The 20489-nt window shown below is 40.7% G+C and overlaps 1 protein-coding gene across 2 annotated transcripts in view; it reads right to left on the bottom strand.

Annotated features, from left to right (window-relative positions):
- The window catches only part of ltbp1 (latent transforming growth factor beta binding protein 1), a 129217-nt gene that overhangs the window by 13145 nt on the left and 95583 nt on the right, over positions 1–20489 (bottom strand). Inside the window, exons 14-21 of one of the 2 annotated variants that reach the window (XM_085478491.1) lie at positions 19598–19700; positions 15725–15811; positions 13465–13590; positions 11457–11576; positions 7912–8034; positions 5325–5450; positions 5117–5245; positions 2330–2458 (exon numbers count right to left, since the gene is read on the bottom strand). In XM_085478491.1, coding sequence (XP_085334617.1) covers positions 2330–2458; positions 5117–5245; positions 5325–5450; positions 7912–8034; positions 11457–11576; positions 13465–13590; positions 15725–15811; positions 19598–19700 — 943 coding nt within the window. The remainder of the gene's footprint in view (positions 1–2329; positions 2459–5116; positions 5246–5324; positions 5451–7911; positions 8035–11456; positions 11577–13464; positions 13591–15724; positions 15812–19597; positions 19701–20489) is intronic. The other variant, XM_085478492.1, reaches the window with a different exon arrangement.

Below are 20489 nucleotides of genomic sequence, written 5' to 3' on the forward strand. Positions count from 1 at the left end.
TCCACATTCACAAATATACATTTCTGACATTCAAAAACAAAACAAAAACAAATCAGCGACCAATATAGCCACCTTTCTTTGCAAGGACACTCAAAAGCCTGCCATCCATGGATCCTGTCAGTGTTTTGATCTGTTCACCATCAACATTGCGTGCAGCAGCAACCACAGCCTCCCAGACACTGTTCAGAGAGGTGTACTGTTTTCCCTCCTTGTAAATCTCACATTTGATGATGGACCACAGGTTCTCAATGGGGTTCAGATCAGGTGAACAAGGAGGCCATGTCATTAGTTTTTCTTCTTTTATACCCTTTCTTGCCAGCCACGCTGTGGAGGACATGGACGCGTGTGATGGAGCATTGTCCTGCATGAAAATCATGTTTTTCTTGAAGGATGCAGACTTCTTCCTGTACCACTGCTTGAAGAAGGCGTCTTCCAGAAACTGGCAGTAGGACTGGGAGTTGAGCTTGACTCCATCCTCGACCCGAAAAGGCCCCACAAGCTCATCTTTGATGATACCAGCCCAAACCAGTACTCCACCTCCACCTTGCTGGCGTCTGAGTCGGACTGGAGCTCTCTGCCCTTTACCAATCCAGCCACGGGCCCATCCATCTGGCCCATCAAGACTCACTCTCATTTCATCAGTCCATAAAACCTTAGAAAAACCAGTCTTGAGATATTTCTTGGCCCAGTCTTGACGTTTCAGCTTGTGCGTCTTGTTCAGTGGTGGTCGTCTTTAGCCTTTCTTACCTTGGCCATGTCTCTGAGTATTGCACACCTTGTGCTTTTGGGCACTCCAGTGATGTTGCAGCTCTGAAATATGGCCAAACTGGTGGCAAGTGGCATCTTGGCAGCTGCACGCTTGACTTTTCTCAGTTCATGGGCAGTTATTTTGCGCCTTGGTTTTTCCACACGCTTCTTGCGACCCTGTTGAGTATTTTGAATGAAACGCTTGATTGTTCGATGATCACGCTTCAGAAGCTTTGCAATTTTGAGACTGCTGCATCCCTCTGCAAGATATCTCACTATTTTTGACTTTTCTGAGCCTGTCAAGTCCTTCTTTTGACCCATTTTGCCAAAGGAAAGGACGTTGCCTAATAATTATGCACACCTGATATAGGGTGTTGATGTCATTAGACCACACCCCTTCTCATTACAGAGATGCACATCACCTAATATGCTTAATTGGTAGTAGGCTTTCGAGCCTCTACAGCTTGGAGTAAGACAACATGCATGAAGAGGATGATGTGGACAAAATACTCATTTGCCTAATAATTCTGCACTCCCTGTACTTCTGTAAAGTTTCCAGAATAAAAGTGATCGAAGGTTGTATATGAAAATTAAAGAAGGTGACTGTTGTTGTCATTTGACCCTGAATAAATAACTATGAATTGAACTAACTGAATTTAACATAAGAAGACAAGAGGAGAAGGAAGCCAGAGAGGAGACACACATTCTGAATGGTTAGCGGTAAACCATCACCGTTGGTTTTTAAGGAGTGTGTGTGTGTGTGTGTGTGTGTGTGTGTGTGTGTGTGTGTGTGTGTGTGTGTGTGTGTGTGTGTGTGTGTGTGTGTGTGTGTGTGTGTGTGTGTGTGTGTGTGTGAGTCCATCTTTGCTAGCCACAGCACAGTGATGGTTTGGCAGGAAAGAGGAGGCAGCTGGCCGGACTGAAAGGGTGGGACCGAGCAGTAGTGCCAAAGGACAGACGAGAAGTGTGTTTAAGTGTGTATAAAGCACATACTGTACTTTGGTAGTTCTGCTACTGTATTTTATGTTTGCTGTGCATTGGGGTTTTTATGTACCTGTATGTGAATCTTTCTGCCAGGGTTATGATAGTGGAAGTCACCTTTAACAGTAACGAGTTTGGAGTTGCATGGGCCCAGTTAGTCCTGAGAAACAACCAGCACCCATCAACACTCATGTATTTCTCATTGTGAAACACAACTAAGGCCAATAAGGGCAAGTTTTCAGTGCAAAAACAAGCAAAATCATTTATGCAAAATCTTGGTAGAAATGTGGCGCATGGGCAAATCAAGGCCCCATTACATTTTGGTCACTTCTTTCAAAAATCTGTTGAGGTGCTCTTGTAGTAAATTTGTCAGTCAAATTTGTGTTCTTGAAGGTTTTTTTCTGTTCAGTGTCTCCTTTGTATTTTCGTGATCCTTTGTATTTGACATAGTCATTATGACATATTAAGATATCTAAATCAGTTGCACAGTTTTGGATGGCAGCTTCCCATCATAGCACGTTATTAATATACAACTTGCAATCAGTATCAGCTCTAAAAGCCTTATCGATTGATTGATATACACCAAAGCTCACACACTTACCCACACAGCCTTCGCCATCCCATGACTCCTGGTAGCCCTGCTCACAGAGGCATTGGTAAGAACCCAGTCCATTCTCACAGAAGCTGTGGGGGCCACATATTGTCTCATTGAGTCCACACTCATCAATATCTGAAAACCAAATAAACAACATCAATTTTTTATTTCTTTTTCGTGACTTTCTCCAGCCTTGACTCTACATCACTCCATAAAATATTATCTTTGCTTTCTGACATCTTACTGTAGAGGCAATCATCTCATTGCAGAACAACTCCATTGTAGTTTTATGAAAATCAAATATTTCTACAATGTTTGCACTCTGACACACACACACACACACACACAGGCTTCATAAAAGCAGACACCCAGACACTTGAGTCTGAGCCCCCTGCATAAATCATGAGGCAAGAAGCAACACATTTCCCTCCTAGTCTAGACAGCAGGCTCAACAGCTTCCGTCTTCCGTCCACTTTTTCTCTCATGTTTCTCTTTTCTCTCTGTTTTTCTATAAGACAGCAGAAGGCATTTAAACCTCATGACCACAGAGGCCATGACTCCTGCCCCGGTGCAGAAAGTATGAAAACATGAAAAAAATTCCTCAGAGACATGGAGTTATGGACACACATAAAGAGAGCATACTTAACAACAATGGCAGTAACACTTTGAACATTGTATGTAGTTCAGTGTTGATACTGAAGCAAAGACTGAGAAGCCCACTTTAATAAACAGTCATCTGAAAGTAATGACAGCTTTGGAATTGGCTGATCTACTGTAACTGAGCAAGAAACGCATATTACAAATGTAGGTGAACAAAGGAAAATATTTATTTAACCTTTTCTCAAGTTCACAAGTACCCACCTCTCAGTTAAAGCAGGGAATACACAATCCACAACATACAACAACAGCATGTCATCTTTCATTTATCGTGTCAGGGAGACCCTCTCGCTAACAGTAGAGTTGAACTATGCAACAAGATTCATCTGTACCAGAGGAAAATACTAAAATAGACAGACTTCTAAATTATTTAAAAAAATGTAAATGCAAAATTATTCAAATGTTTACAGAACAGAAGTTAGAGGGCAGACAAGATAAAAAAATAAGCTCAGGCAGTATTACTTATTGGAGTATAGCAGGGTAGAAGCTAACAACAGTGCATCAAGTCAAGTCGGTCCAGAAAAGTTCCAGAACGTTTCTTCACGGTTAAAAACTATTGAACGCTGAAACTAGCTCACTGAAGCACATAAAAGAAAGATAAGACTGCCACCTCATACATGACCTAGGGTCCATTAGATAGATTTTGGTTGAGTTGGACTGTAGAATGAAGGAAAAGCCATCCACATATGCTCAGCATATGTGGGAACTGTAGGACATGTGTTCTGTTTGGAAACTGTTGGAAAGCCTGCATTTGATGATCTCATGAAGCTGGTTCACAGACACACACACAATATGAAAAAAGAAATGAAAGCAAAACCATGTTTGATTTTAAATTTGGCCTTTAATGACACTTCCTTACATACTTCTAGACCGCTCCTAGATCTGTTGCTACTTTTAGAATACTTCACAGAAGTCCTATTCTGAGCACATTTGCAATTTCACCATAGACCTCAAAGTTGGACATAAAGCAAAAACCATCTGCTGGGTCAAATTAAAACACAGTATCCAAGCACAAAGGTAAGGTCAGGAGCACAATTGGAAGTGTCCTCGTTGCTTTTTACCTCCAAATTTATCCCCTGCAAGCTGACTGTCAACAAAGAGTTCAAATGCAGATACAAATTGTGTCAAATGTATCTGCAGTTTGTGTCATTGCGCTACTTGCGAGCAGATCATGCACACAGTGATCCAAATGAAGCGCAGCAGTGTGGAGGTGCACACGGAGATGATCTTGATGGGTAGATTTTGAAATCATGAAACTCTGATTCCTACAGTGACTAGAATTTGTGTGTTATGCTGGCATGGTGTGGGTCCATGTACCATTTCTGTCCCGATGGGAGTGGCTTCTTCCAGGAAAACATGGCCCCCAACCAGAGGGCATGAGTGCTCACATGAAATGTAAGATGTAAATATTATTCTATGGCCTCTACAGTCACTGGATGTAGGACTAAAAACACCTTTGGGAGTGCTGTCCACCGCCATCACCAAAACACTAAATAAGGGGAATTTATCTTTACATTTTTTTTTATAATAAAAGTATTCGGGGGCGATTGTGGCTCAAGAGTTGGGAGTTCGCCTTGTAATCGGAAGGTTGCCGGTTCGAGCCCCGGCTTGGACAGCCTTGGTCGTTGTGTCCTTGGGCAAGACACTTCACCCACTGCCTACTGGTGGTGGTCAGAGGGCCCGGTGGCGCCAGTGTCCGGCAGCCTCGCCTCTGTCAGTGCGCCCCAGGGTGGCTGTGGCTACAATGTAGCTTGCCATCACCAGTGTGTGAATGTGTGTGTGAATGGGTGGATGACTGGATATGTAAAGCGCTTTGGGGTCCTTAGGGACTAGTAAAGCGCTATATAAATACAGGCCATTTACCATTTTTACCATTATTCATTCATCACATGCCATCAGCAGCCCAACACCTAAAACATTTAATTCTGGTAATTTGGGGAAGTATGGAGAATTTACATAGGAAAACTACACTTAAACATTTATATGGAAGATATTAGTCATGGTGAATGGACTGGTTCTACCTGGGCATTTAGAGCGCTTTATGCAACAATAATCACATTCATTAAACATCTGGTTGCTTGGAAACAGCATGTTTACATCGTATATGTGTGCCTTGTCAGTGCCATTGCATCTTACCATCACAGGATGGCATGTGGAGGCTAGCAGTGAATCCACTGTCGCACACACACAGATACGATCCTTCTGTGTTGAGACATTTGCCATGAGGGGAACACAGCTCTGTGTCGTCGGCACACTCATCGACATCTGCGAACACACAGCGTGAACAGAGTTTGTGTCATTCCATACAACGAGTCTACATCCTTTGTTTAAAGAAGCAGCTTACCACTGCAGATGGTGCCATTGATCTGCCGGTACCCCTGTGGGCAGGTACAGGTGTAGGAGCCCAGATTGTTGACGCACTCTCCCACTTCCTTACATGGCCTGACTTCCTCTGTGCACTCATTCACATCTAAAACATCAATAACACAACACAGGTTTTTTGATTAAAGTGATATGTTCTGATTATTTTGACAGATTTGATCAAATCCTTATTATACATCCGTCCCGACCCGGACAGCTTATCCCTGTCAAGGTCGTGGGGGGGAGGGTGGAGCCTACCCCAGCTACCACAGGGCAATAGGCAGATTACACCCTGGACAGGTTGCCAGTCTGTCACAGAGCTAACACATAGAGACAGACAACCATTCACACTCACGGGCAATTAAGAGTTACCAATAAACCTAACCCTACTGACTGCATGACTTTGGACTGTGGGAGGAAGCCAGAGACAACCCAGGCAAGCACGCAGAGAACATGCAAACTCCACACATAAAGACCACGGTGAGGCAACAGTGCTAATCACCGCACCACCGTGCTGCCCATTGTCTATTTGAATGTTGCAGCAGCAAGTGGTAGCAGAACGGTGAACAAGCTGCCCACAGGCCAGGGCAAGAACAAAACTTTCAGGTAAATAAATCATTGTAATGATGTCTTGATGCATTCTCAATCATCCAGGAAAGTAAATCTCCAAAAGTTGAATCTGTTCATCTGGACGTAGCGTTTTGTGGGAGAAATGTTTCGTCACTCATCCAAGTGACTTCTTCAGTCTCAGCTGACTGCAGGTTTCAATCTTATAAACAGTACATTTGCATGATGACTGAAACCAGCCCACTGAAGGAACAATGGGCTGGGAGGTCAGAGAGAAGGACAACCGCTGCCCAAGCGACCCCTGTAGTGATCCCATATGTGTCAGGAGTATCGGAGCAGTTGAGACACATTTTTTCTAAACACCGTGTCTCTGTGGCTTTTAAACCCCAAAACACGCTGCGCCAAAAATTGGTCCAGCCCAAGGATCAGGTCCCCCGACACAAACAGAGTAACATAGTGTACGCTGTTAAGTGCCAGGAGGATTGTCAGGATTTATACATCAGGGAAACCAAACAACCTCTGGCGAAGCGGACGGCACAACAGAGAAGAGCCACCTCGTCAGGCCAGTGGACACTCTTTCAAAGATGAGGATGTACACATCCTGGACAGGGAGGAACGCTGGTTTGAGCGCGGAGTCAAGGAGGCCATTTACGTGGAAAGGGAAAGACCATCTCTGAATCGAGGAGGGGGCTTAAGGGTACATCTTTCACCATCTTACAATGCTGTGATTGCAGCCATTCACCAACTCTGTGAATGGTACTCATGGCCATTGATCAGTGGTCTTTGGTCAGTGGGTTTTGGTTAGTGGTTGTTGATCAATGGTCATGAGAATTTGCATATTAAGATTAAGGAAGTGACCTCCCAGCCCATTGTTCCTTCAGTGGGCTGGGTTCAGTCATTATGCAAATGTACTGTTTATAAGATTGGGGAAACCTGCAGTCAGCTGAGACTGAAGAAGTCACTTGAATGAGTGACGAAACATTTCTCCCACAAAACGCTACGTCCAACTTTTGGAGACATTGTGATGATGTGTTCTTCAGCCATGTTATGAGACATCGAAGACAGAGTATTTATACAAAGGATCTGAAATGCTGCCAGAAGGTGGCTGGATGTTCTATCACGACAATTTCCATGACCTACCAGCTCTTTCTGTCAAATCTGGACACCTGTGACTTCTATCGTTTCCCTAAAATGAAATTAAAGCTTAAAAGATACTTTTTCAACATGGTCTAGAAGAAGCACATGCACTAAAAGGTATCACTGCACAAAGCGTCGTCAAGGGTAACGGGGGTGAAGTTTTAATCAAAAAATCAAGTAAGTACTTGGTATAACAATTTTGACCTCTATGGATAGATTCTCCATGTATAACAACCCTGCAGTTGATGATTAATAAGTCGCCCATTCGGATATTGTTATGCTATAAAGGCTCCCTTGATTGACAGTTGTGGGTCACTAATTAGCAGACATTTATGCCTCCATGTTGCATCCATACAGTTTAAGGATTCAAGGCTAACTAAGCTTGCTACTGAAAACTGTATCCTCTGATCTCTACACCAACTTCTGCCTCAAAATAAAACATCAAATCAGATTCCAAAACTACAGTACTAATGCAGAATGCATATAGTTTCACCTTATTTATTCTCCCATGAAATGGAGGGAATATGTAACTGCTTCCATTTGTTTGTCTGTCTGATTGTTAGAGGTCCTCAAAATATCATATTTAAATTTTGTTGTTATATCAGCTTGAGCTGATATATTTTTGGTGAAAATTGGGAGAAGGTCAAAAAATCAATAAAAACTTTATGTTACCCACCTGCATGCACAGATTGATATCTACAAACTTTGCAACAACATAGTAGGACTTTGGGGACCTCGGAAAAAAATCTGAAGAAACCATATTAAGCAATATAGCTTAATATCTTAAAAATCTACAGCTTATAGATGACAAAGATTTCAGCCATTTCTGCTCCAATTATATGGGTAAAGATAACAAAATATCATACCATCACACTGGTCTCCAGCTGGCGATAGTCTGAAGCCTGGCCCACACACACAGAAAAAGGAGCCTTCAGTATTCTGGCAGTGGCCTCTGACACAGACTCTCTGATCCTGGCACTCATCTATATCTGAAACAACACAAACAACAGGGTTAAACTTGCATGGATTTCTCACACAGCAGATGAACAGTGTGCTGAGGGGCTTCTCTCAATGAATAATTATTTAAGCAAACAAACTGGTTGAGACCGACTGTCTGCAGTGTTTCTTCACATACAGTGAAAACAGTGAGCGCACTGATTTATACAGGGAGTGCAGAATTATTAGGCAAGTTGTATTTTTGAGGAATAATGTTATTATTGAACAACAACCATGTTCTCAATGAACCCAAAAAACTCATTAACATCAAAGCTGAATGTTTGTGGAATTAGGTTTTAGTTTGTTTTTAGTTTTAGCTATTTTAGGGGGATATCTGTGTGTGCAGGTGACTATTACTGTGCATAATTATTAGGCAACTTAACAAAAAACAAATATATACCCATTTCAATTATTTATTTTTACCAGTGAAACCAATATAACATCTCCACATTCACAAATATACATTTCTGACATTCAAAAACAAAACAAAAACAAATCAGCGACCAATATAGCCACCTTTCTTTGCAAGGACACTCAAAAGCCTGCCATCCATGGATTCTGTCAGTGTTTTGATCTGTTCACCATCAACATTGCGTGCAGCAGCAACCACAGCCTCCCAGACACTGTTCAGAGAGGTGTACTGTTTTCCCTCCTTGTAAATCTCACATTTGATGATGGACCACAGGTTCTCAATGGGGTTCAGATCAGGTGAACAAGGAGGCCATGTCATTAGTTTTTCTTCTTTTATACCCTTTCTTGCCAGCCACGCTGTGGAGTACTTGGACGCGTGTGATGGAGCATTGTCCTGCATGAAAATCATGTTTTTCTTGAAGGATGCAGACTTCTTCCTGTACCACTGCTTGAAGAAGGTGTCTTCCAGAAACTGGCAGTAGGACTGGGAGTTGAGCTTGACTCCATCCTCAACCCGAAAAGGCCCCACAAGCTCATCTTTGATGATACCAGCCCAAACCAGTACTCCACCTCCACCTTGCTGGCGTCTGAGTCGGACTGGAGCTCTCTGCCCTTTACCAATCCAGCCACGGGCCCATCCATCTGGCCCATCAAGACTCACTCTCATTTCATCAGTCCATAAAACCTTAGAAAAACCAGTCTTGACGTTTCAGCTTGTGTGTCCTGTTCAGCGTCTTTCAGCCTTTCTTACCTTGGCCATGTCTCTGAGTATTGCACACCTTGTGCTTTTGGGCACTCCAGTGATGTTGCAGCTCTGAAATATGGCCAAACTGGTGGCAAGTGGCATCTTGGCAGCTGCACGCTTGACTTTTCTCAGTTCATGGGCAGTTATGTTGCACCTTGGTTTTTCCACACGCTTCTTGCGACCCTGTTGACTATTTTGAATGAAACGCTTGATTGTTCGATGATCACGCTTCAGAAGCTTTGCAATTTTGAGACTGCTGCATCCCTCTGCAAGATATCTCACTATTTTTGACTTTTCTGAGCCTGTCAAGTCCTTCTTTTGACCCATTTTGCCAAAGGAAAGGACGTTGCCTAATAATTATGCACACCTGATAGAGGGTGTCGATGTCATTAGACCACACCCCTTCTCATTACAGAGATGCACATCACCTAATATGCTTAATTGGTAGTAGGCTTTCGAGCCTATACAGCTTGGAGTAAGACAACATGCATGAAGAGGATGATGTGGACGAAATACTCATTTGCCTAATAATTCTGCACTCCCTGTAGTGTGAGTGTTACACTAAACTTATCTGAACACTGGAATAAACACAGGCACAGTATTGGGAGTGGCCTATTATAACTAATGCATTGTTATACAATGGAAGCACGGCTTTAAATTATTAAATATGATTTTAATCATTTTTATTTACGAAAATGTCATCATTGGTTGATAAGCAGGTAATGACATCTAAATCATGCAAGCACTGGCCAAACCTAATGCATGATTAGAGGGTAAAACCTCTTTTAATGGCTCTTCTGACTGTATTTTTATAGACTTTTGGTGACCACCACAGACTAGTGCCCACCAGCTAAATCATTGTCGGTTTAAGTAAGTCGGTCTGAGTCTGATTCCATTCCAGGCTCTTCAGCATTCTGAAGCATAATGCCCAAGAAGTCAGGAATCAGCACACAAGTCCTTAATGATTATGCTCAACCGTATCTCGAAAACATCCTCCCATCATCCCGGCCGAGAACGTTGCTCTCACACTGCAGGTTCACTTGTGGTTCCTAGAGATGTACAATGGGAGGCAGAGCCAACAGCCATCAGGCCCTGTCTTGTGGAAACAGCTACCAGTTTGAGCTCAGGGGACAGACACCTTCTTTACTTTAACGTTGACTTCATACTTTCTTTTTTGATAAAGGGCTGTCTGTGGCTCAGTCTGTTAAAAGACCTCCCATGATGCACTCAGCACTCCCCTCTTTTCACTCCTGTTATTTATATATAATTTTCACTGTTGCCTTTCATGTCATTAACTTTCGTTTATTCTCTCCTGTAGTCCAAAAATGCCCTCGAACTCATGGACACACACACACATAATCTAGTTGATGTGAGTTTGGCAGTCACATGCAAACACTTGTGGCATGGTTTATTAACTTCTATGAAGGATTCTGCTGCACAGCCTAATTCTTTTCTCTCGCTGCTACCACCATTCTCTGTTGTGGCTTGGCTTGGCTGACATGGTGTGTCAAAACTTCACAGCTAACCTCGAGTCGCATTGGATACAGGAGTGGCAAAGTGCTAAAAGAGTAGAGATGGGCACACCTTTTGTGCCTGCTAGAAATAATAGCATTACCAGGAAAGCATGGGGAAATGTTGTGTATTCTTTGGCATGGTTTGCAATTTTATTTCTTGACTGGTACAGGTGTACAACTTTGCATCTGTTTCCTGGGTTGATCCCTTAATGTTTTGACCGCCAGACATACGCACCATGAGGTTAAGGGTTATCCTGAAAAATATAAGTGTTCTCTAGGCCATTAATGGCTTATACTGGAAGTTGGCGCACACAACGGTTTCCTGTTGGTTTTCTGATGATCATAGAGATTTTCATGCATCGCCAAGCTTTGCTAGCAACCAAGTGCAATATTTTAACTATGTGATCAGATGATTAAAAGAAATTTGTTAAAAATGAAAAATCAGAAACAGATGAAAACCTCCCTTGGTCTTTCTCCATGTGTTTTCAGGCAGTCACTGTAACTGTAACTCCTCCAGTCCATGATTGTGCGCCAGGCTCAAAGTAACACAACCTTTACTCTGCACTGATCAGCAACCTAGGTACAACTCAGACTTGTATTAATGCTGCACTAATATCATACATGTATTATATTACACACTGTTTAGTTTAGGCACATTATTAATTAAAACTGATTTAAAGGAGCCTTGCACTGCAGTAAGGTCCAAATACAGAGACATGTACATGTTAACAGTGTAAGGACCTACCCACACACTGGCCTCCTTGACCCAAGAAGCCAGACGGACAGGAGCCGCAGCTATAGCTACCAGGCTCATTGTAGCAGATACCAGAAGGACACACTAGCCTGTTTTCACATTCATCGACATCTGAGAACACACAAATAAGCTGTCACAACAAACATGTTCAAAAACGGTCATTCAGTATTCACTCTTCTTTTAGCTCTAGCTTTAGTCTCTACCAGCGCTCTCTGGCTCTGTAGCTGCTGAATCCTTCTCTGCATGTCTGTCTGTGGTTTGGCAGACATTCATCAGCTTCACTGTAAACAGCTGAGTCCATAAAGAGCAACATTTCTAAAGCTGGTTCAACAAAACTCAATTTTTTCCACATTACCAGCTGTTTTTCAAAGAAAAAGCATTAAAAAGCAGACAGACAGAAACTGTTTAACACTCAGAGTTCTAAGTCATCACAGGTGACACACCTAATGTTAGATTTTTGTGAAAGACAAAACTGACCTGGTAGAGACTAAAAACAACGCTAAAAGACTGCAACAAGGATCTCACGCTTGGGCAGTATCAATATCACAGGGCATTTAAAAATCACAACAAATACATTTTGTTAAAAAACAAACAAAAACATCTCCCTTAGAACAGAGTTGAGGGTGGTTGTTGCAATGTAAAAAGTACCCGTGTACAAAAGTTCACCAGTCAAATATGCATCGTAGGAAATTTTATACACCGCGGTGTCACGATTTTTACTAGAACATCTAAAACCAATACTCCTGTTTTTGTCTGCTTTGCATCAATCTTGTTAATAGACACTATGGTTGCAAACCCACATGCATATAAACCTCTCAAAGAAGTCATAATCTGATCCACGAGCCTCTGCAGCTAAGCAGAAGAGATTTTATTGCGGCTATGGAGAAATCATCATCACGCCTGTTTGCCCTCTGAGCCCTAATTCAATATCATTTTGGTGGGTGGGGAGAGCTGCATTGAAACGGCAGGAAACCACGTAATGACAGTGCATCATATTCATATCCCAATAAGGCCGATGAGCCGGGAGGAGGGTGGCGCTGATGTCGGTAACAGTGTGGTTGTTGGTCTCATCCGAGATTCCACCAGCTTAGAATTCCATTAGAATGCACTTGTTAGTTTGACCAATGCCAGATGTTATAGATGTGCACAGCATAAATACTGTCCTAGTGCCTGATTTACTTTGACTGTAAATGTTCCTCCATGTCTCACGTTTATTCCAGAACAGGATACAGCATATGGTGAATACGTTTTAAATATTTATTTGCTCTGGGGCTCCAGCCTAACAAACATATTAGTCTATAATAAATTATAGTCTAGGTTCTTAGCTCACTGACTATATTAACAAGTAGGCAGTAAGTCAGAGTAACTAAGAAGTAAGAACATAATTCATGATAACTCACAAACTTCTCTTCAGTCAAACGTACTGGTCCCTGAACTAAGATTCTTGGGTCCTGGGTCCAATCCAGCAAACCCACGCAGTGCCTACGGCTTTTAACGCAGTGGTTCTAAAACGTTTCCTTTTTTTATGCCCTAACTCGGACGCCAAAAAAAAGCTCACACTCTACACAAAAAAACTCAGGAAAAAATACAATTGTTATAAAGAAAGTAAATAAAATTTTCTAATGTGTTTGCCTTTATTCCACTAATAATTAACTTCCTTTTTCTGACAGAAGCTGGTGGAAAGATGCTGATTTGTTAGACTGTATCTAAGTCCCATGAACATTCAGACCTCATGGCTGTCTGTGATGAGGATTAAACCTTCGGACAGTAAATGAGGAAGCTGGAAACAGGTCACAAGGGAAAAAAAGAGTGCTTTAAGTTGAGAAAACAGCCATTTGCTGTTCATGTCTTTTGGACATGGGCCATTCATTTCACCTATCATATCTCAACTGCAGGACACTGATTCCATGAGCTTTGCTAAAATCATGTTGCTTTTGCTCGCACTACACATGGCGTACAAAGCTTGTTTAACTTCAACTCTGACCAATACATTCCTTACCTATGCAGGTGGTTTGGGTCTCATCCAGGTGGTATCCTTCATCACAGTGGCAGATATAGCTCTCAGCTGTGTTGTAACAAATCCCGTGGCCGCAAATATAAGGGTTGATCTGGCACTCATCTACCTCTGGGCCAGAAGAGAAACAGGAGAGCACTAATGTAGCAGCACTTTTAAGAGCTAATAATGGGTCCCATAAGTTACTATAAAGAGCTGCAAGGAACCACAGCCTACCATTAATGTACCACAAGTTAACAGCTTAATAAAAAAGCATCACAAGTTCACATAATCTACCACAAAGTAGCCGAAAGCAACTGACTGCGGAGCAGGTGACGGAATTAAAACCATATCAAACCAGACAAAGTGTTTTATTACTGGCAGTTATTCTCAGCATATTGTGAAGAAGGTCAAATAAATACCTTTTAGTACTTTGCAGTTATCCTTGTGAGCTGCTTTTCATAGTAAATCCTTTTTAGTTCATTAGTAAATGATTCGAGATGTGAGTTTGCACCACAGCAAACATCTTTGACAGTTAGCGATGTAGTTATTTTCCAACTGGGAAAGCTAAGATGTAGATTAGTTCTGCGCTAACAAGTGTTACTGGACATCAGGCAACCGTTCGAGAAGTTTCTCCAAGTTCTAAGAAGACTCTATGGACAACAACATACACACTATATATAACACGGAGTGCATCCACAAAGTGCGGAGACACATGCAGTCAGAAGTATTTGGACAGTGAAGCAATTTTGCTTCAAACAAAAGAAATCAAGATCTGATTGCAGAACTTCAGCAACATTAAACACTTTTGGAATTCCAGTCCTTTTTTTCAAAAACCTGCAAAAATCTGACTGTAGTACTAAACACAATTCTTATATTTAAAACAATTTTAACTCGTCAGTTACTTTTGAGCCTCAGAAAATGGAATATGTATAAAATGGCTGAAAGGTATAAATATTTTTCACCTGAATCACATTTATCAGATACATTTGCCTCTTCATAGATTCGTCTATATTTTAATTCTATGTACAATTTGAAAAAATAATATAAATTTATTCTCTCAATGACTTCATGAAGTCTGGAGCCTTTCCAGCACACTTGGAACATAAAGTTCTTGGAGAAAGTCTTTTTCAAACTTTAATCTTTTAGTTCAGCATTTCACTCAATTTGAGGGAAACGTCCCCGCGCAGAACCTGTGGAACTACATAATTAAACTTCATGGGAGAAGATGATTCCTTATTTAGATAAAGAAATTGGAGTCAAGACAGATGAGCCTAGAGAAGACTTTTTAAGTAATATTTTAATTACTGCCACTCTAAGGTGGAGAGCGAAGCATCAATTAATACTAGGATTTCTTTGAGCAGTCTTGCAGAGAAGATTTGGTGAGTTTATCATGGGCACAACCCATATATAAATCTGCTGCTCATTTTCCTTACAAACGCGGCACTGCTTCAGAGGAAATAAACAGGCTTTCAACAGTATAGGATTAATTGCCAGTAATAATTGTTACAATAAAGAAATAATCGACCCAACACAAGTTTCCTTACTTTCTGTGCTAAGTTTAGTTAGGCTAAAGGAATGCTTGGCTCAACACAGCTCTGACTTTCTGCCAGCCTGGCCACTGTGCTGAAGAGAACCCTGGGGTTTTCTTATTTTCTTCAATCAGTATAATAAGATGTCTCTGTAGATTTATGGATTGCATTTGGATTGCATCCAGGTTAAATGAAAATCTACTGAGACACTTTGTGCTCTAGCTTATGGGTTATCTACATTAAGGTCCATATTTGGGAATTGTACCAGGGAGTCAAACACTGGGCTTTCTTTGTCAGGGGAGCTGACGTACGTCAACCTGCCAGTACAAAAATTGAACAGCAACATTTAAAAGCAAGATTTAAAAATCTAGTTGGTTTTGGTATGACGAGTAACCTTCAGTAATAGTAATAAATCACACAGCAATAGTACATTCAAGTAGTTGTAAAAAGCATGATAATATATTAAGTAATCCAAATACGTTACAAAATACACTTTGGGGCATGTATTCTGTAACCTGTAGTGGAATACATTTTAAAAAGTAATCTTCCCAACATTGTTTGCAAATTACTCGAATCTTTCCTAAATTGAAATGGTTCATCTCTTACGAGGTAGACACCAACTAGCATTTACACAATTACAAAAAGCTGGTGCGAAGAAAAAGAGAAAACAGAAAAAAGACACAAAAGAACAAAAAAAGTTTGCAAAGAAAGAGTGAAGAATGTTTCAGCCCTACCTGCTGCCTGAGTAGGTGCGATGTCCTGGCCTGCATTAGTTGGAAGAATCTCTACTGGTGCAGGAGGAGAAATCCTCTCAACCACTTCTGTTGAACCAAAAAAGAAAACCACAACACAAGCCATTAGTTCTAGTATGTATGTAGTTTATTCTTAATTCATTCTATTTCAACATATTCATTTTAAAAACATTCACAATTTACTTATAGCTTAACACTGAACTGTAATTAACTGTTAAACTAGACTGCCAGACTGGTGTGTCTAAGCAACAGAACACCAAAATCATATAGCAAAGTGGTACCTTGGGTTTGTATAAGAGTCTTCACAGATGGACATGCGACAGACAAAATATAATTCTCATTGTTTGGCAAGGAAAGACAATGCAGTTTACAGCAACTTTGGGTGTATTCATACAAAGCTGAAGTTATAATGAGAGGTCACAGAGGACCAGACCAAATCACACCCACAGATATGCACAGACCTCAGTATGATAGCAATGCTTAGAAATGCAACTCTGAATGCATATCTCTAATCCGATGGTTAAGACCACAGGCACTGGGGAAAACAGTTTGGAGACTGCTCCACAACATGTGTAATCAATAATCAAATGCAATCTCCTTGTAATTGAAATGGTCCCTTCAAAGATGGGAACCAAATCTAAGATGACTCACAGTCAATTGTTGTCTTTAAAACACCTTTAAGAGTGTGAGAAAAGAGAGACACAACAATTGTTAAGACTGAGGCAGTCTGCGATCAGTTTTAATTACACGGGGTCAAGTTGGCAGTGCTCTGCATGCAATAAAATCATGATTAACTCTAAAAAAGTTAGATTTGTTGTTGTCTGTTGCAAATCTGGTGCTGTCTACATTAGAGGTATACAGGTGGATCACAAACAATCTACACATCAGGCACAGACTGGGCCGGAAGTAAACACGGTAAATTTATATACTTTATACATTTATAAATAAACAGATACAACTAGTTAATTTCATTAATGGCCAGCACTGTACCAACAGCAGTGCAGATTTGCAGCTCAAAAATCAGGGAGTGAGTAATGTACTGACAGAATAAAACAGTGTAAGCATAGTTGCATTGCTCTCTGAAGACAGCATGGTAGCTCAGCTCAATCAGGCTGAAGATCAATATGTTTATGACCTAAGGGTGAATGGTTATGTTAAAATTACTCTAGATGTTTGTGGACCTCACAAATGAGTCTAAAACCTATCACAATCCCATTAATGCATGCATTTTGACAGGCATGTGTTTTGTAATAGCACCAATCAAACCAAATAAATGAATGAAAGACACGAATGTTGATATGAAATGTTTACAATGAGTACAAATGTGACTAAAACCCTGAAACACTTTAACCCACTCGGCTCACAGTAAAAAAGAGCACGAGACGCATCGTCTTATCATCTCAGGATTCTCCTTCTCCCTCCCTCTCATAGTCCATTAAGTTTATTTCAAGTCTGTTTCATTTCAATAAATGCCAGGATTACTGTGGAAAAGCAAAATGTGAAGCTCTAAACAGTGAAAAGACTTAGCCAACATTCTGGCACTGCGCTCACAACGTCCCTCCTGTTTAAATAAATCAACACTGGTAGCAGCAACCATCACACACGTCTTGCAAAACAAGAGATGCTCTTCAGTGTTGATAATCTGTCTGCTTTCATAAATTAGACGGTGCTTAATTGCAAACTTTCCCCAATCTATTTGAGAGTGAGTGCAGTCAGTCGGACAGAGAAACGTTGCCTCCAATGTGGCGACCTGCAAAAAAGTGGCTGCCCAGAGGTTGATGGTACAGCACCCTCAACCATTGGGCAACTGCTTTTTGTTGCAAGACGACTTTGTTTCAAGTACTCGTATTTGGCCCCAGACAGCCAAAAAATTCTGTGCAATCACTTGCCAACCATTTTTTTCCCCTGGTTGCATGGAGGTTGTCATCCTGCTTCTACTCGTGTGTGACTGACACCTAGAAAAAGAGAGATGGGGGAACCACCAGTGGCAGGAAATACAACACTAGAGTGACTAGATTATCCACACTAGGTAACATATAAGGACAATGGAAAGGATAATATCACCTGATCTTATATTCTGCACAAATGTACTGAAGCTTTTGGTACAAACATCATGAATGACAGAATTTGATTTTTTTTTTTTTACTAACAGAAAGGGCTCCTGCACAGGCACATTTATTTTTTGTCATAACCATCACTCATCACCTCAACCTGCTCCTGCAAAAATGTGATCATATGACCTCAACTGTTACCACTTCTTAATGTCCCAGGGAGTACCTTTGGCAAGAAGTTTAACAGGTTTAGAAAGGACAGCCTTGTGACTTTACAGAAGAGAAATTTCAGAAAACAAACAATTATTCTTGGTAAAAAGGCAGTAAACCCAGCAAAATTTACAATCAATATTACATTATAATGATTACTGCAGGCCAATACAAAAAATAAATAACCCACCCCCAACGAGCTTCTGTGGCCTACCCTCCCTGTGGAGGTATTCGATCATCATCATCTGAACAACTCTCATGTCAGCTGTCTTATACGTGGTTGTGGTTGTGTGCAGTGAAGTGCACCGAGACAGTATTCAAATGGTACAGTTTTTGAATAGTAATTAACTCAAACTTGAAATATTCCAAATAACTTACTGGTATTTATGAGATATAAGCAAAAAAAAGAAAAGATTTTAATTATTCACTTTGTATAATGAATATACAGTATACGGACAAAAATACTAGTCCAACTACACATGTGCCATGTACCTCAGCACTTAACCATCCTACTCTGTTCCTATATGGCTTTATGGCTAATTTGCTATGGTTCCTAAATAATTTCCAACAGCTCCGTCTATACTCTTTTACTTTACCCTATGATGCAAAACATATAGTTTCAACATTTTATGAGCATGAATTATAAAGGAAATTTACAGTAATGCTATATATATATATATATATATATATATATATATATATATATATATATATATATATATATATATATATATATATATATATATATATATATATATATATATATATAGCCTTATTAAGGGTTTGCTGTAGACTTTGTGACAAGATGCTACTGAAGAGCATGCTGTCAGATGTAGCCCTTGCTTGTAACATGTGGTTTAAAAAACTTCTGATATTGATGGTAAAAATGTACAAGTTGTGCCATCAAAATAGGACTTTACTCACCAATCGGTGACATTTCCGTCGCTACAACAAAACTACAGTACAATAAAACCTGTGTGCAGTTAAGACTAACAAAGTGATCTAATACTGGGTTTAGATGAGGCAATATCAAACTGATGATGCCTATCCATACCATAAATAGACATCAGGGACATAACTGATGGTTTATTTTGTGTAATCTGTGGATACCAGATGACTCGAGCAGATTGTAAGATAATGTGCTGTTAGCACTGATCTTCTGTGCCCTTCTTTTAAATTCTTACTACCTCGGTCTTATCCCTCTGTGCATCCACAGCACAGAGAATATTTTTAAAAAACAACAACAACTCACTTTTAATGTTCTGTTTGTAGGCTTTTTGGAACCCAGTACAATTAGTACCATACATACTGCTTGGGATACCACTTTGTTTCCAGTAATTACCTAGTACCTCTTTTACAGTGATATTGTGTGTTGTGAAAAACAACAAGCTATATTTATATATATAACATATCATTGTCATGTCAATAACAAGTTTTAAAATGACTCAGTAATCACCCTCACTGAAACAGCACTCTTTTCAGACCACTGGATCATATTAAACCCAAGGATTAAAAATCGCTTTGTCTGAGCCCATCATAAGCTCGATGAGCTGAGTCTGAAACTGCTTTGAAGTTTAAAGGGCAAAGCAGGAACCTGGGTAAGGTGCCTCCATCTTGATAGTGGAAACACCCGGAGATAGCTGGGGCTGGATAGGTTCAACTACTGGACTAATGCTACCCACAGGAATTACCAGCTCCTTCAATGAAAAGACACAGACAACACCAAAGACATAAAATCAACATAGCACTGTATACATATACTGCTCAAAAATATTAAAGGAACACTTCAGCGTATATAATCAAGTCAATTAACCTTGGGATATTGATCTGGTGGTTAATCAGTTTCAGCTACTTTGGCATTAATGACTTTAACTACAGGCGCACTAGAGGGGCAACAACGAAACCAACCACAAAACAGGAATGGTTTTACAACTGGAGGCCACTGACATTCATCTATTCTGACTGTTTTTTCATTTGCCTAGGGTCAGTGTCACTACCAGTAGCACAAATAGTCCGACTCCTCCAGGATGGAACATCAATACAATGCTGGACGGTTTGCAGTGTTTCCTAGCACAGTCTCAAGAGCACAGAGGAGGCCCCAGGAGACAGGCAGTTATTCTAGGAGAGCTGGACAGGGCCATAGAAGGTCCTTAACCCATCAGCAGGACCAGTATTTGCTCTTTTGTGCAAGGAGGAACAGAGCTCTACAAAATGATTTGTGTGAATGTCTCTGACAAAACAATCAGAACAATCAGACTTATGAGGATGGACTGAGGGTCTGACATCCTCTAGTGTGTCCTGTTTTCACTCCCCGACACCATGGGGTGAGACTAAAGGGTTGGCATTTGCCATAGAATACCAGAAAGTACAGTTCTAATACCAGTGAACTCTAATATCAGTGAACCAGTGAAAGGGTTACATCCAGATTAACCCTGAGCGTATGTGACAGGAGAAGCCATAGAGAATGTTATGCTGCCTGTAACATC

Source organism: Copadichromis virginalis, linkage group LG13, assembly GCF_057382275.1.
Source record: "Copadichromis virginalis isolate Kocher_CV1m ecotype Utaka linkage group LG13, C_Virginalis_male_GT1.1, whole genome shotgun sequence".
NCBI classification, from domain to species: domain Eukaryota; kingdom Metazoa; phylum Chordata; class Actinopteri; order Cichliformes; family Cichlidae; genus Copadichromis; species Copadichromis virginalis.